The 18,051-nt window shown below is 38.5% G+C and overlaps 1 protein-coding gene across 2 annotated transcripts in view; it reads right to left on the reverse strand.

Annotated features, from left to right (window-relative positions):
- PPHLN1 (periphilin 1) overlaps positions 1–18,051 on the reverse strand; it is a 70,390-nt gene that overhangs the window by 22,198 nt on the left and 30,141 nt on the right. For both annotated transcript variants that reach the window (XM_065692334.1, XM_065692248.1), the window contains exons 7-9: positions 16,316–16,398; positions 12,016–12,132; positions 9,280–9,420 (exon numbers count right to left, since the gene is read on the reverse strand). In XM_065692334.1, coding sequence (XP_065548406.1) covers positions 9,280–9,420; positions 12,016–12,132; positions 16,316–16,398 — 341 coding nt within the window. The remainder of the gene's footprint in view (positions 1–9,279; positions 9,421–12,015; positions 12,133–16,315; positions 16,399–18,051) is intronic.

Genomic DNA, 18,051 nt, shown 5'->3' on the forward strand with positions numbered 1-18,051 from the left:
AACCCATTAATGTCCATGGAAAGGAAAGAGAACATAGCTTAACAAATGGAAAGTGAAGGACTGCAACTTCTAAAGCATGGTGACCCAAACATATGAAAAGGAAAGTAGCTGAAGTTTTTACATCCTTTTACAAACATCCTGCTTTAAATTAATGTATCTGTAAGGAGATTCAACAATGCTGTGAAGACACCAACCAAAAGCTTCTGTTTCCTATCTCGCAGTTTCATAAACATGAAAATGCAGATTTCTAACAAACAGCTCAGCTTTAGAAAAATGAAAGATCCTAGCACAAAAAATACTTAAGTGTGAACTATAACATGGAACTGCTGGAACAAGTCCAGAGGAGGCCACGAGGATGATCAGGGGACTGGAGCACTTCCCGTATGAAGACAGGCTGAGAAAGTTGGGGCTGTTCAGCCTGGAGAAGAGAAGGCTGCGTGGAGACCTCATAGCAGCCTTCCAGTATCTGAAGGGGGCCTATAGTGATGCTGGGGAGGGACTCTTCATCAGGGAGTATAGTGACAGGACAAGGGGTAACGGGTTAAAACTTAAGGGGAAGTTTAGATTGGATGTAAGGAAGTAGTTCTTTCCTGTTAAGGTGGTGAGGCACTGGAATCGGTTGCCCAGGGGGGTTGTGAGTGCTTCATCCCTGGCAGTGTTTAAGGCCAGGTTGGATGAAGCCTCAGGTGGGATGGTTTAGTGTGAGGTGTCCCTGCCTGTGGCAGGGGGGTTGGAACTAGATGATCTTGAGGTCCTTTCCAACCCTAACTATTCTATGATTCTATGATTCTTTCATTTGATTTTGCAATGGTAAAAAATAAGGTCTAGAGTAAATAAAGATTATAGAAAAATCAGCAAGTCAGAATTAATATGGAAGAAAAAGTGCTTAAGAATGTGTAAAAAGTAATAAATGACTTGTATATATGGAGATGGGTACTGATATAATGAAACTGAAAAACCACAAAAGGATCAAACAAGATCATAGGCAGATAATACCATTAAGGAATCATCATCAATTTTTCTGAGAAGCCTAAGGCAAAACACCAAAACTTGAGGCAAATGTTTTCTCGATTAGGAAAAAATAAATTAACACACTTAATTACATCTTACTTTTAAATAAAATAAGCCTCAGCTCAGAGGAGGCATGATACATACTATGCTACCAACCAAATTAGTCTGACGATGATGATGAGTCCATCATTAAGCCCTTGCTACAAGTACACAAGGTTTGAAGGAGAACAGAAAAGCTAGGAGGCAAGCAGAATCTACAGCTTCCCCATCTTTACTCTCATCTGGCCAGTTACTCTTGTCTGGTCTCCTCCTGTCAGAAACAAAGCATGTCTGACCTCATCCATAATCAGAAATAATCTTTTAATGTGTTTTCTAGCTACTGTTCCAGTTCCTTCAGCATCATTTAACTTACTTACCTCTTAACTCATATTTTAATTAGAGGATTTTTTTCTAACCTAGACAATTTTGCCTGAAATGAACAACCAACAAGCTAAGCTAAGGAACAGTAACCTGTTTCCCTGGCTCAGCTGAAGTCAAAAGAAAAGGTACATCCAAGGTCAGCTTTGACAGCCTGCTTCATTCCTACCTGGATTCCCATTAGTGCAGTTTATTCACTTACTTATTTTCTTAAAACTGCTAAAACTTAAATGTTTAGCCTAACATTAACATCCAGAATTTATAAAACTAGCAATGGACACAGAGGGGGTTGGGAGCAGGGAGGAAGGCATGCTTGAAGGAGTCCAGCGCAGAGCCACAAAGATGATTAAGGGAGTGGAACATCTCCCTTATGAGGAGAGGCTGAGGGAGCTGGGTCTCTTTAGCTTGGAGAAGAGGAGACTGAGGGGTGACCTCATCAATGTTTACAAATATGTGAAGGGTAGGTGTCAGGATGATGGAGCTAGGCTTTTTTCAGTGATATCCAGTGATAGGACAAGGGGCAATGGGTGTAAACTGGAGCATAGGAAGTTCCACGTTAACATCAGGAAGAACTTCTTTACTGTAAGAGTGACAGAGCACTGGAACAGGTTGCCCAGGGGGGTTGTGGAGTCTCCTACACTGGAGATATTCAAGGCCCGCCTGGACAAGTTCCTGTGTGATGTACTGTAGGTTACCCTGCTCTTGCAGGGGGGTTGGACTAGATGATCTTTTTAGGTCCCTTCCAACCCTTGGGATTCTGTGATTCTGTGATTCTGTGATTCTATGATTATACTTCTATACATTACAGAAATCATAACTATCATGCCAGAAATGCCTTATCTTTTTATGATCTGATATTAAACCCAAGAATTTTTAGCTAGGTAAAGTTTTACTTTGTGAGCTGACAGTTTTCTCTCCGAGCAGAACCTCCAGAGAATAGGGTCTTTTTAATAAAAGTGTTAAATACACACAAAGACAGTTATTGCTATATAGATGTTCCCAGAACAAGAGATCTGAGAACAGCGCTCTACAGACCATGAGAACAAAACACAGTTCTTCTGAAACGACACACACTGAAACTGCTAAAACCTAACTGTTTTTCTTACTTAACTGCTAGGCCAAAGATTTAAGTAATTTACTTAAAAAAGAAAAGGAATTAGAACGCAGATCTGGAAACAGAATCCGGACAGACCGTTCACCCAGCCACACACCTATTTTTCCTTCTTTCGCTGTACCATATCTATAAAGTTTCAAATGCAAGCTTTAGAAAAATCTGTGATTTTCAGCATCTTCCACAAGGCGGCTGTCCAATTAGGGTTAACAGTTCATTAACACTACTGAGGCCTGTTAACAGGTACTGCTTACAAAGTCAAGCAAACAAGCAATTAATGAGAAAGTTTAAGTATTTCAAATACTATTCTGCTGAATACTTAAAAATATTGAACTGAAAGCAACCGGTCAGCCAGTAATTCCATTAAGGAAAAAAGCCTTCATGAATGTAGTAATTCCTATACTTTCTTCTTGGATGCCAGAGCTCTGTGGTAACAGGCAAACTGAGGTCCGAGTGTCGAATCTCATTCAGAAATTGAGAAGTTTATTTTTCCCAAAATCAGGGAAGGTACCTGGCTCATTTGGCAAAATTTGTCTACAGAAAATAATAGGTTTTCAGAGGTAACCCATGTCACTTCAACTTGCATATGCAGTGTTTAAGAAACTGGACACATAATAATGGACTAATTAACACAGTGTTGCAGACTTGATGTCTAGACAAGATAAGACATTTCAAGAATCCCTGCTACTCACTCTCATAAAGGAACAACAAAGAGATAGCCTTTTGTGTAACACCAGTGCTGAATTGCTCCAATTGTGAATTTAACACCAGGGACATATTTGTCATCACTTCCGAAAGAAAACACACTTCAGCATATTACACGCTCAAAGCATAAGCTGATCCTTAACTATATGAAACCAGAAACTAAACAACTCCAAAGCAATATGTTAATGTATACTAAATGTTATTAAACACAGAAATAAAAAGTGCATGAAATTGTTACAACAGCAACCTATGGACATTCATTGACTTTGATATGCCAATGCAAAGTTCTTGCTACACTATTTTCAAGTACCAAGGCCGATGATCTTTTAAACACCTGCTTAATGGCTCTGACCCCACCAGGCTCAGACAGCATACAAGAAGAGGGAAAGGCATGTTCAAAGGCATAAGGAAACCCAAACAAACAGAAAGCTAATTACTTCAAAATTTTTGTTTCTAAAAACTCTCCAAAGTTTCTGATTGCTTACACATAGATCATCAAAGACCACATTATCATCTAGACCCTACTTCAGGGGGTATATTAAGGCATGAGACACACATTAATGCTGCGGAATCTTCATTCAATGCAAAGAGGCACAAAGATAGAAAAGAAGATGCCCCGGGATGGCAGGGATCACTTTTGCCAGTACCTGCCTTGTGGAAGTGCCAGGAAAGATCCTGTTCTACAAACCACAAAGTGGCATAGCCAGAGGGTGCCAGGAACTCAACCATCCTCTGAGGGCTGCTATGAGCAGCTGGAGCTGGTCTCAACAGGCAGGTGAGGCCACCCAAAGGTTGGGGACCACAGCAAGGAGCTGGGAGTCCGCAGTTCAAGACTGGAGACAGGAAATTGCCAAGAAGAGCAGGGAGCAGAAACCCTGTCATTGGTGAAAAGCAAGCATGTTCTGAAGAATAGCATGCAGGACTGTGATGGCAGCTGAGCTCAGAGACAGAGCAGTGAAACACCAAAACAGGCTGTCCAGAGAAACACTGGAGTCTCCCTCACTGGAAATACTCAGGACTCAACTTGACAGAGCCCTGAATGACCTGATCTAAGGCCCTGTTTCAAGAAAAGATTGGCCCAGGTGAGGTCCCATCAAACCTAGACATTTCCATGATACTGTGACTACGCCTGTCATTTCAAAGATGAGACCAGAGACTTCCAGTCTCAGTTCAGCAATGGTCTCAAGCTCCCACGCATCTTCAACCATGTTCTTCCTTCCCAAGTAATATTGTCAGACTTCAAATTAAGCATATGCTTCTGAGTTTTTCTAGTTTGGGAGTCACACAGATAATTTTGGCTCTGTTCAAACAGTGTATGGATTTTCCCAAGCCTTTATCCATGAGCACTTCTATTCTCCTCTCTTTATGTCAGCTTCAGTTAATACCTGCAAAGCAACTGCAGACTCCCAAAAGATAGTCACTAACAGCAAATAGCAACCAGCAACTGTTTGATGATATTTGTCCTGTCACAGCACACAAAGAACTGTATTTCTTTCCAAATTTTAAGTGAATGCTTGCAGTAGGTCTCCCATCAAACAAATAACATACAAATGTTATAACATGAGCTGGCAGTGTGCGCTCGCAGCCCAGAAAGCCAAGCGTATCCTGGGCTGCATCAAAAGGAGCGTGACCAGCAGGTCGAAGGAGGTGATCCTGCCCCTCTACTCTGCTCTTGTGAGACCTCACCTGCAGTATTGTGTGCAGTTCTGGTGTCCTCAACATAAAAAGGACATGGAACTGTTGGAACAAGTCCAGAGGAGGCCACGAGGATGATCAGGGGACTGGAGCACCTCCCGTATGAAGACAGGCTGAGGAAGTTGGGGCTGTTCAGCCTGGAGAAGAGAAGGCTGCGTGGAAACCTCAGAGCAGCCTTCCAGTGTCTGAAGGGGACCTATAGGGAGGCCGGGGAGGGACTCTTCGTCAGGGACTGTAGTGACAGGACAAGGGGTAATGGGTTCAAACTTAAACAGGGGAAGTTTAGATTGGATATAAGGAGGAAATTCTTTCCTGTTAAGGTGGTGAGGCACTGGAATGGGTTGTCCAGGGAGGTTGTGAATGCTCCATTGCTGTCAGTGTTCAAGGCCAGGTTGGATAAAGCCCTGTGTGACATGGTTTAGTGTGAGGTGTCCCTGCCCATGGCAGGGGGGTTGGAACTAGATGATCTTAAGGTCCTTTCCAACCCAAACCATTCTATGATTCTAAATATTTTGTTGATGAGAGAGTGATTGTCTGCAATCACATTCCATTTAAAATTCTGAATTTGGCCAGTGGTTATAGTATTAGGGGGAAAGGGGGAGGGGATTTTACAAATAGTGGTATGAACCATTAAGTAAGATACAGAGATTGACTTAATTAAACAGAACAACCTCAGTGAATGTTTCATTCAATTGCTTACAGGATTGGGGTTTTTTTTTCTGTTTTTTTCATAAAGAAAAATAACAAATACATCACAAGCTGCCCCCTCTCCTTCCCAGGGCTTCAGGATGCCTGTTTGCTGAACAGCAATGAATTTGCTCATAGCATCACTGTACATGTTCTATCAGTACAGGGTTTTACCAGAAACAGTACCATACTATGAAGTACATAGTTGGGTAATTTTGTTCTTTTTCCTGGTTGAGCTTAGGATATGGATATGGAGAAGACAAAGAGGGCATTATCAGGAACTGGGAACAGCAAGAATACCTGGGAATCAGGATGAGAGTAGGCATGAACTGAAAAGCAAACCTCAAGAAGATCTGGTGCTCTAAGAGAAAACTGAAAAACTTCAGAGACAAAACCACAAGAGGTCAGATGGGTCAATCCTCCTAATCGAGTCTCACTTTCTCTAACTGAGCTCACCAATGCTTAGACACATACCCAGTTATTTGTACCCTGATTTATTTAGCCAGTTATTTTAAACACTTTAATAGCTGTCTAGTGAAGACTGAAAACGAATCTTTTGGGAATCTTGCTCTGCACATGGATTGCAGCTTCACCAGTTTTGCAGCTCAACTCTTCGCAGTATTTTATTAATCCAAAAAATTACATAACAGAAAGAACAGATTAAAACTACGTTATCAGAAGCTATTTTAAACACCTGAATGAAAAAAAGGCCATAGGACAAAAGATTTTTCTGCTGTTATTTGAGTCCTCAAGACAAATAATCAGAAACGTATTATGAAAAAACTTTCATTAAAATGTATTCTATATTTCAAGTCAGTCTTCATATTCCTAAAGCATATTATAGCCTACAGTTCATTTCTAAGATTCAAATGTTACATCTATATAAACAATGCAGCATGACTACTGATACCAAATTTGCAATTTAAAGACTAATTTTACTGTGCAAAAATCAGAAACATACTTTCAGCTAAACAGCAGCAAACTCAGTATAAATTATATTGAGACGTTAACCCAAAGAACCTTCTATAAGCCATAGGACCATAGGACTATGTCTTAGGACAACAGGACTTCAGATTTAGTTTCCACTCCACTCTTTGCTCCCTCTCTCATTCCTTGTCAAGGGCAGAGAATCCAAGCCACACAGAATTAAACCAGATTTACTTTTAGATGCTGACAACTCGAAGTCAAGGGAACAGTGTATACATTTCTCCAGAGAGACTGCTTCCATACAGAGTAGGAAGATTCACAGAATTTCATAATTATGAAAACCATCATAATTTTCACAACTGTCAAAAATTTTCTGGATTTTTTTTAATTGCTGAAGCATGAGTTACTTTAAAGCATTTATCTGAAAAACACAAGTCATTTTACAGCCTAAATTTAAATGATTAAATATATATCTTCTCTAGCTCTCAACAAATTCACAGTACCTGATTTCATAAAAACCCACGAATCCTGTTCAGTTGAATAAAATGTATTTAAGATGCTTCCAGTATCATCCTAAAATCTTATTTTAACGCTTTAGAAGCTGGCGGCTTCAATATTCAAATCAACGACAAGAGAACCTCGTTCAATGAAATTAAGGTCAAATCTTTTTAAGCTGGGGAGGGACTCTTCATCAGGGACTGTAGTGACAGGGTAAGGGGTAATGGGTTCAAACTTAACCAGGGGAAGTTTAGATTGGATATAAATAAGAAGTTCTTTCCTGTTAGGGTGGTGAAGCACTGGAATGGGTTGCCCAGGGAGGTTGTGAGTGCTCCATCCCTGGCAGTGTTCAAGGCCAGGCTGGACGAAGCCTTGGGTGGGATGGTTTAGTGTGAGGTGTCCCTGCCCATGGCAGGGGGGTTGGAACTGGATGATCTTAAGGTCCTTTCCAACCCTAACTATTCTATGATTCCAAGTTATTCCTCAAGCCTCTCTGAGCTAAGCCCCTAGAACTATTCTGTTTTACAGAACATAGTCTAGAGTTCTTTAGTGGTAAGAGCAAACTCTACCAAACATAGTAACATTAGATCATACTGAAAACAACATTTGGGGTTTATGCCCACATTTTCATCTGTTTTCACTCCAAGCCTGTCCTTAGGAACTAGGGGAAACAAACCAATCACAGATTCACCAGCATCAGGTGAATCAGGTAAATAATCACAATTGTTATTTATTTTAAATATGGTCCTAATCTTTAGTTGTTTCAGTTCATCATTTTTAAATAGTCCTAAGTTCATGCACCTGACAGAGCTGACTTAGGCCATGCACAACCTGGTGATCAGATACATCAGGATAAACAAACTGCATCATGACTCTCCCAGTTACAGCACGCTCTGGTTAACTCCCATACAGTCAGACCCGGCACACAGGCAAAGCCATGCTCACCAGGAACACAGTTATGCAAAGCCAACATTGAAAAACCAGAAAACAGAAAACCAAATTGAGTATAAAGTTGTTTTTCAAGTGTCAAGAAAAAAGGAAAAACAGTGTTACAGCACAGGAAATGGGCTCACAGGCAACAGAACAAAGGCCACCAGGCATAAAATGGAAAACGAAGACCTAGAATAAGCTTATCTCAATCAACACTAGAGACCCGTTTTCTTGAAGATGTTATTACGAGATTATCATGAGGGGGAAAAATGATCTATAATTCCCTTCCACCCACTTCAGGCATACACTCAAAACACTGTAAATCAGAGCAAGCTTGAAGAAAGTCATCTCTTTCTCCCACCCAAATTATAAACTTGAAACACAATTTCCAGAGTTGGGTATAACTGCATTTATGTCAGACAGATCACATCAGAAAAATCTCCATTTAAAATAGCAGAAATATGGAAAAAACCCACTTTGATTGTTTATGACAAATGAAATTGAACATAACTGCAGTTAAATTCCTTACTGTGAGGTGACATATTGAAGACTAATGCACGAACAAATTTCCTTTGAACCTCCTCAAAAACTCAACATAACAAGAGGAACAGAAATCTTATTTTGTATTAAATCAATCCCCAAGTACTCAACACAACAGAGAAAAGACCACAGATTTTCAGGACAATATCCCTCCCTCACTGAAGTGTAAAACACTGGAGTCAAAGCAGAATTTAAAGGCTCTTATTCTTCAGAGAATGATGAAGACACTGAGATTCAAAGTTATTTTTTAAAAAACAAACAAAAATCCAACAAGCCTTCCCCCCCCCCCCCCCCAAAAAAAAATCACAACAAAAAAGACCAACCAAAAAACCCCAAAACCCAACAGGCAGCTTCTAGTGTTCAATCCCAAAATGGACGTATTTAATGAAATTACAGTGTAAAAGTAATTTGTGACAATTTGGTCTCACATGAAGCCTTTTTAATGACATTTGAAATTATGTGTATTATATGTGATTTTAAAACAATTATTCGAAAAAGAAGTAATTTTCTTGGCCTGTAAAACAACAGGTGTTGCACGTAAGTTACGGAAAACTACCATTAATTCCTACACACAGATAAATGACATGCTGCTTCAGAATTAATAGACGGGAGATGTTACCATCACATCATCTCAAGAAATCAGATTACATTCACATTATGCTCCAAGAAGGAGGAAAAAACCAAATCAACATATTGCCAGCTGATCAAACCATTACACAGGTACTGTATCAGAGACAAAATGCCAAGAGGACTCTCACCTGTTCAATCTCCTTCGTCTTAGTTGCAATCGCTTTTGAGCGACCAAGAAGCTGACCGTCCTCGTATAATTCTGTACTGTCTGTTATATTTGTTTCTGCTTCCTCTGTTTGTTCGCTGTATAACTGAGCTGAAGAACCAGCCTTAAAAAAATACAAGCAAAATAAAAACCTCAAAGTGCAAGAGCAAAACTAAACACCCAAATACAGTCATTCAGCTATTCAGTTTGCTTATCAAGACTATCAGGGAAGCATTATTGCTACAATCTAACATATGCAGAAATATGGATTTTAAATATGTAGAAAACATGGCATCATAAAAAACCTATGACTCAGTGTTAACTGTATAAATACAACGATGTCACATAACCTTTACCTGCCCTTCCACTGAGAAGGAAGGCCACCCTAACTTGTACATGTGATATTTAGAACACCAGCTAGCAAGAAAAATCCACAATCAAAGTGGGATTAGCTCTCTGGGAAAGGATAAAAGTAACAAAATCAAAGGTAAACAGGCATCAATGAAATCAAAACGCTGCCAGAAATAACTCTTGCAGGACTCAGGACCACAGTTTTGCTATCAAACGGACAAAGATACCTATTGTAAAGGAAAAGTCAACGAGTGCATAGAGGATTCCTGGTAAGATGAGAAATCTTCCTGAAGTACCAGAATTGTATAAGCTTCCCTCTAAAACAGAAATTAAGACAGTATCCCTGCCCAAAAGCAAAAAACCTGGCACTCCAAGGAGTCTATAAAGAAGACAGAAAGGAGAAGAAATTACCATAGCCTATTGAAATCCAGTATTATGCAAGAGAATTCTAGAGTAGTAATTTATTTTGTGGGTTTTTTTTTTTTTATCAGATTTAAGAATTGAGGATGCATAAAAATATTTTCTACTATTCCAAAATAAAGAGGCGAAGAGTCCTAAGACATAAACTAACACGAAAGAGAAAAGCATTAGACCTAAGGAAAAAAAGCTTAAGTGGTCCTAACAGCATCTGCTCAGAACTTAGCAGCAATATAAACCATTAAGACTGAATCCCAAATCTTACTGAAGCAAATCATGAAATGCCTGAGATTGATTAAAGGCTGCTAAAAAGTTCAGTGCAATGCAAACTTTAGCTATTTAGAACTATGGAAGATAAACTGAAAAAAGATAAAAAGTGTTGCAATTCATACACAACAGCCTACTACTAATCAAGGTGAGAAGTATCCTTTCGTCTAGGACTCAGAATGATATACTTCACTCCTTCATTAGCATTCCTACAGTGCACTTTCTGAGTCAATATATCATCTCAGACTCTGCCAGAACCAACTGCAATTGCTTCATTTTGAAAACTACTTTAGTTTGAATCTTTTTGCCACTGCAAATTTCTCTGAGGCACAGTGGAAGCTTTAAACGACTCTTTTCCATATGGCCCGCTCTGGTCTTTCCTCCCTTACCATTACCTTCCCCTCACCAAGAACAGGAGTGACATTTGTCTTTACTGTTACTCTCCTGAACCTCTCAGAAATGCCCATGCACATGGTCTCCTCCATATGGTATTCAAGTTCGGAACAGTTTGCTGCTCCTTTTTCCTCACTCCAGGCTCTCACATTCCCTCTACCCCATACTTCCTTTTTTTTCAGATTTATTTTTCCTGGAGGGAAATGAACAGTTTATTTACCCAACTGGATCTTCCTGTACAGTATCAAGAAGCTGCTGGTACACTCAGATACAACATCAATGGACCAGACTTAAAAGTTCATATGAACATGGACCCAGTGAGTTGATTTCTCTAATCTAGCCCTTAAGTTCCACGAGTGTGAAACACAAAGAGGAAACCTGATGCTTCCCAAGATGCTTTTGTCTTCCCTCAAATTATCTGCTAACAAATATAAAATACGCAGTAATTATGATGTTTAAGACATGTCATTTCATAGAGGAGGTACTATTTTGTTTTTGTAAGAGTGCCTGAAGCAAAGGTGAAGTTGAAGATAAAATGATCACAGAATTAAAACAGACTGGTTCACAAAAAGACATTACATGACATTTGGTTTGTTTTAAATGACAAAGACATCATCCACTAACACAGCAGAATCCATGACGTCCTATCCAAGAACAGCATAACAAAACAATGACAGAAAAGGGCTATAATCACAGTTCAATATAGCAAGGGGTAGAAGAGGGGCAAGAACAAGTGGGTATTAACCAGCAATTCATTAATGCTGACTACTGATAAAAGTTCTGGGGAAAAGATATCTATCCACTGCAGCACCAAAACAAGAGGTTAATTTTTAATATAGAGGAGAACTGCTTTCTTTTCACAGTAGACTGACATGACATGGAACTGAACTCAGTATACCAAAGGTTCCCTGCTAGTCTTACGTTTCATAAGTAACACTTGTATTTTGACTCAGAAGTCCCTCGCTAATTTTAAGGAGTTCAGTAAGCATGCAGATTTACACTAGTGCAAGAGTTCCTTGGAGAATCCCTGGGAGAGCTGGAGCCTTATTTTGGCAGTTGTAACCCAACATGAATTTAAATTATACTAACAAAACCTACATTGTTTTTGTGTACTCTTAAATAAATAAATCACAAGGCTTTAGTCTCCCTCTCCCTCACTTTCAACAGACATTTAATAGCATACGCAGACAAATCCAGGGATAAATTACAAAATGTGCCTTTCAGGAGAGTACAGGAAAACAAGAGGCTATTGTAACAACTTAAAATAAATTGATTAATAATCCTGTCTTACTTCATACTCTATTTCAGGTACATTGCCTTCATCAGCCTTCTCTGACTTTTCAGCTGCCCACTTTCTTGCAGCTTCTTCAAGCTCCTTTTCCGATGGTCTGTTGCTCTTATCCAAGGCCTGTACAAGAACATCATAGTCAAGGTTTCACATGAAATATATATTTACACATGGCAAAACGTCTTCCAAACTAACAGTTATTCAGATCCCCCCCAAATTTTAAAATAGGAAATAAGGAAGTTGAAGCTATTTCATCTGCTGACTTATTTCTTTAAAAAGAAAAATGGCTGGAGAGAGAGAAAAGAAAGAAAAAGAGAGAAAACCACAAAGATAAATCAACGAAGTCCAGTAAAACGTTAAAAAAAGCACCATACTCGCAGAATCAGTTTTATTAAATTCGTGGGACAGAGACAGCAGAAAAATTATTGGAGACCAATTGAGTTTAAGGAGACATGGATCAAATGGACACGAAGAAGTCAGATACCAGTGTGGAGGGATCTAGTATTTCAACGTGTTTTTCAGGCATGAAAGGTTGCAACTAATTTAAACTATTAAACACTGTGTAGGGTGTAAAACCTGAGCTAATTAGGGATGAAGTATTTTACACATACTTTAAATGATCAGAGCTGCTTCCATTAAAATTCATTATTTTTTATAGGGGGGAACATTGATCACTTATAATAGAGTCAGTCATGGCTTTATAGCCTTTTAATCCACCTTTTCAGACTGAAATACTGCTATAAATAATATCTAAAAATTAATTTCTCTCAATTTGGCTTTTACTAACAGAGCAACAGATGACAAATATCCATGTACCAAAACCAGTTCAGGAACAGCCAGCTTTATAAATCTTGTTACCACTATGTCAGTATTTCCTCTGAATCAACAAACATCCATCCAAGAATCCATACAACTCTAGTGTTAAAACCTACAACAGTAAGATGGGTATCTAAAAAAGATACAAAAATCCTCCTGCCTGAAAAATGTCCCAATTTCTACCCAATGTCAGTTCCATCATAGCAAACAGGTGGACAAAAAAACAAAACAGAACACCCCAGCACTCTCCCCTCTCATCACTAGCTCATTCTAAATTACATAAATGGCCTGCAGAAGCAAATCTTGTGAACTGTTACAAGACTGCTTCATCTTCAAACCTTTTGTACTTACCTCAAGTAAAATATTACCCAAACATCTCTTTGTGCTGTAGTATGGCATTAATATATGATTCACAGAATCCTTCCAGGATTCAGTGTCATAAGGACACCGCATTTATCCAGTTCCAAAAGAGAAGTGCAACACAATGTTCAAATAGGAATCCCTCTTTTCTACTATTGTAAACTACAAAACTATAACTAGCAAAGTCAGGAGGTGATGAAGTTCAATGTGCAGGGGAACAAAAAAGGATCTTAAAAGAAAAAGGTAAGATAATTCATAGAATAATTTGCCCAGCTCACCTTTCCGAACTACACTATTATTCTTACACTAGTCTCACTGTAAACTATCTGCTGCCAAGGTCTTTTTCTCTCCTCAACATTCTCATTTCCCATAGTATGCCTTTTACCTTTGACCTTATCTATCTGTAGTTGCCAAAAAACTCTTGTACTGTGGTTCTATTATGAATCTCTCCCTTTCCTCAAATGTGGCTCTGGCCAACACTAACAAAAATACAAAAAAGACCGGTATCTTTGTCACTGACGGTCAGTTTTTGCACAAAATAAAGATAAATAAAATCTCACATGACCTACAGTATTTCCACAGCCATAAACAGAAACTAACCACTCTAGTACCTGCTGGAATGCAGCAAAAAATACGTTTAATTTAGTCTCAGTAAATTTAATTCCGGAAGTTGCATGTCAATAAATATGTATTAAAAAATCCCGAGTATGTTTTATGTAATAAAGTAACAGTATTTCCACAGGTACACTACAAGTGAACAACAGGAACATATTGCTCAGAGAACAATATCTGCAGCTACTTAAGCTGCAAACTTGCAGGAAATGAACAACCTATCCTGTATCTTCCGAAACCCAACCAAACTTCACCCCACCTCAAAACAGGGGTATCTTTTTTCCTTTTTCTATTACCTTATGCATAACATAAGAACATCAAAAACCTGTCAGTTTTCTGCTGTCTTCGCTGCGAAGCTTTCCCTGTCTCACACATCTGCCTTTTGCTCTAATTATATTGGATACAGCCTTCAAGGCTTGCAGTCCAGACAGCTATTAAAGGAAAATACAAAAGATTTCATGCCAGTCAATTAAACAGGTGGTTAAGATCAGATAGCTCCCACATGTGTTAATTCACATGCATGAATACGTAAAAAAATTAATTATAAGACAGATAAGAATATCTTTTCAGATTTGCATATAGTTACTACAGTGAAAAGAGATATTGCTACAGAGGCATATAGCTCTGTATTTCAAAGCTCAATTATAACCTGGAGCATTGGGAGTTATCTCCTTTAATCTATAAAATATGTAACTCATTTCTCAAGTCTAAGAAGATTATAAGATTCTGGCACTAGAGATGCTCATATTTTGCCAAAACTACTTCTGTTGGTATAACTGAACCACTAATGTAACTGAACTGGTTAGTGTAATTCAGCCATCATCCCAAAAGTCTCCCCTGACACAGGCCAGTACATTACAGGCAGATTTGGAGACTTCAAGAGAAAAGCAATAAAAGGTCACTGAAGTACTTGCATTTCTGCAGCTGATGCATACCCAATAAATATTTATGTTGTATGGGGAAATGATTTCCATCAAACAGAAAGATTCATTTTGTGTAGCTCACATCAAGTGGATATCCACTGCCAGCAGATAAACGCAAAGTGCTGGCAAAACCCCACAATACAGAATAGATCAGACTTGACTGAAGCAGAAAGCAAAACATTTAAAGAGTACTTCACAGTTTAAGCACACACTGCACATTAATACAAGTGCAAGACATTTTGCAATACCTCCTTGTTCTCAAAGGTTTGTATTAAGCAAGGATTTGGTATTAAGCTGAAGCATGCTGAGTCTGTAAACAAAATAGGTGAACTAATTATGAAGTTTATTTTATAATCCAAATCATCGCAACTTGTGAGTAACAGCTTTTATCTTGCTTTCCTTATTTACATCACTGAAAATACATCGCTTGCTTCCCCCCTTAAGGACATTGGCAATTAGCTAATGCCTAGCACAGCAGTTCTAAAAGAGCTGCATAAGGGATAAGTATTTGGAATGACAGCACAACCAAAGCCTGTTTTTTTCCCCACCTAATTTTTTCCTTCGGTCTCACCTCACAATAAAAAGTACCTTTCTTTCTTCTGATTTCTTTTTTGTTTAAGCAATCCACTGCTTTTATCAAAAAGGCGTCAAGAATGAGGCTGGTACATCATGCTACTTAGAGAGAATACTACTTTCTTCTGGGTGTTGGACTAGATAGTCTCTGAAAGTCCCTTCTATCCCTAACGATTCTGTGACTCTAATAGGGCCTTATTTACTTGGACCAATACAATGCACTGTTTCTTTCTCAGTAAAGTATTACTCAGCTATGTAGAGAAAATACTCCAATGGAAGTGTTCATTTTAACCTCAGATATAATTTACAGGCAAGCCGTCTGCGATGTGAAAATGTTTCTGCTGCCACAACAATCTTGAATGCTGCTTGTTCATCAGTGTTTATTAGCCTGTCCGTTTAACTAATTAGCAAGATCACATAGCTGGTGCTCAGCCCACAGATTTGATGCGAAATTAAACAGCATCATTTAGAACATAAAATTACATTTATCAAACTACCTTGCAATGTGGCTCCGTTCCCAAGTAAATGCTATCATTCTTGCCACATCCTCAAACAACCCTGCTTCTAAGTCAATTCTGCTATTCACATTAGCTTCCCACACTGTTTCTAAATCCAGTAACAGTTTAAGAACTACTGAATGACAGAGTTCAGTGCAAGTATAGGTTTGTCCAATTCATCTGTTGCTCCTAAGACTGCTTCCCCATTTTTGTCCTTGCCATTCCTTTTCTAGCACATTCCAGACTTTGGAAAAAGACAATTTTAAACACCTACAAAACTCCCTTTCTCTTAAAATGAAACAGTGAATACAGTACAAAAAAGTCTGTCAGTGTCATCATTAGACAGGCAGCACTATCAACACCTTCCTGTCAGATAAGGGAAACCTATCCTCTGCAGAGCAATTCAGGATGCTCCTTTCCTTAACAGCTACATACATTATCTCCTTCCAACTGAGGAAAAAAATTCCCAAACCAGCGTATAATCTGAAACTATGGTGAGAAATACTTGAAAAGAAAATTCACCTTTGATGAGGATACTGGTATGGAGCCTGAAGGTGATGCATCTCTTGATGTTTTCAGTGATTGACCTGATGCCCTCTCTTTACCTACAATTAAGAAAAAAATAACTGTGAAATTATATTAAAACATACGTTGCAAATATAATAACTGGCTTAGAAAAATTGCAGTGAAATTCGCTCAGGCCAGACAAGAAATCTGCAAGCTCCACCATCTGATAAATATTGATAACACTTTCTTCTCTCTATAAAGAAAGAGATATAACTATATTATTTAATGCATTTAGAAGAACCCGCTGTCCTTTTTCCAACGTTAACTGAAAGGCTGTATCAACATGACCTGGCAAGATGATGTGGTTTTACTTTTTAATATTCCTGTAATGATATAAACAGGTGAAATATTAGACACCAATCAATCACTCCAGGAAACCAGGTTGGTAGGAACTGGTTTAGCAGGCCACAGAGTGGTGACAAGTCCTGCCATGGCAAACACTCCTATACTGTATCAGCCACAGACTAGATGCTCTTTGTATTATCAGTGTTTTTCTTATAAGAGTCAAAATTGAAAAAATGACAATTCAAATCCACTGTGCCTATCAGTCCGTGCATACCCTTGCCACAGACTGGCCACAGCCTGCAGCAGCAGAACTGGTTGCAGTGTGAACTACTAGTTTTCAACCTGTGGTCCACAGATTACATCGAGGGGACCTGCATAAGGCAAACACGAAAAGCACATATGCTGTCAGTAGGCCTAATTTAGCTAGACTATTCACACTTACTGGGGAAAATGGCTGATTGTTCACAAATGGAAAACAATGCAGACTTCCCTTGGCTTCCATCACAATTAATGGGATAAAAAGTTTATCAAATATTTTAAAGAAAAAGAGACAAATTATAATGTGTCCTATATTAATATTAAATATTATATAAATATAAATAATTTTAATAGAACTATGAACAAATGTGCCTTTAATTTAATGAGTCAAAGAAATAAAGAGCAAATACGGCACCTCAAAAAGCCGCGATACTTCCCTTTTTTACTCAGTGCCATAAAATATGACTGCATCATGCTGTGTATTTAAAAATACCACTACCTACACAAAACACGTAATGGAAAGTCCATGCAAAGTGCATATTTGTTAACAATAGGAAATGTTTAAAGAGCATTTGAAAATTGGTCTTCTACTCTTTCCCTGCATTTCCGTACTACATGTACAGCATAGACCTAATACAAAATTTTAGGAAAACCCTGAAATTTTATATGGCTTCTCGAAACATTTTTTCCTGGTCCTGATAATTATGATCTGTGCATCTGTAACACTTCTACAAATTTAGTTGAATGTCTTCTTTTTCCCTCCCTCTCCTACACTTTAAGGAATTTGCATTCACTGAGTATTGCTCCAAAGTGTTAAAAGAATTGCAGTGATGAGCTAGAAGGATAATTTATATTCTACAAGGAGTGAAATGATTCCTCAGTATTTAAACAAGGTTAACTAAACTCCACAAGATCTGCTTTGGCAGTAAGCGCTACATAATGGTCCGGTATGCTGCTCTGGAAACTCACAATATGCCTATCAGTGAATAAAAAATATCTAATTAAACTTTTCAAAAGCTGCCAAAATGAACAGTGCATTTGGATAGTTCACTAGAAAGCATTTGTAGAGAGGGAAATCAAATCAGATTAATTTACATACACTGCACAAACAGCAGTGGCTAAGATTGTAGTATACTAAAAAAGGGCTA

The sequence above is a fragment of the Lathamus discolor genome, chromosome 1, assembly GCF_037157495.1.
Source record: "Lathamus discolor isolate bLatDis1 chromosome 1, bLatDis1.hap1, whole genome shotgun sequence".
NCBI classification, from domain to species: Eukaryota; Metazoa; Chordata; class Aves; order Psittaciformes; family Psittacidae; genus Lathamus; species Lathamus discolor.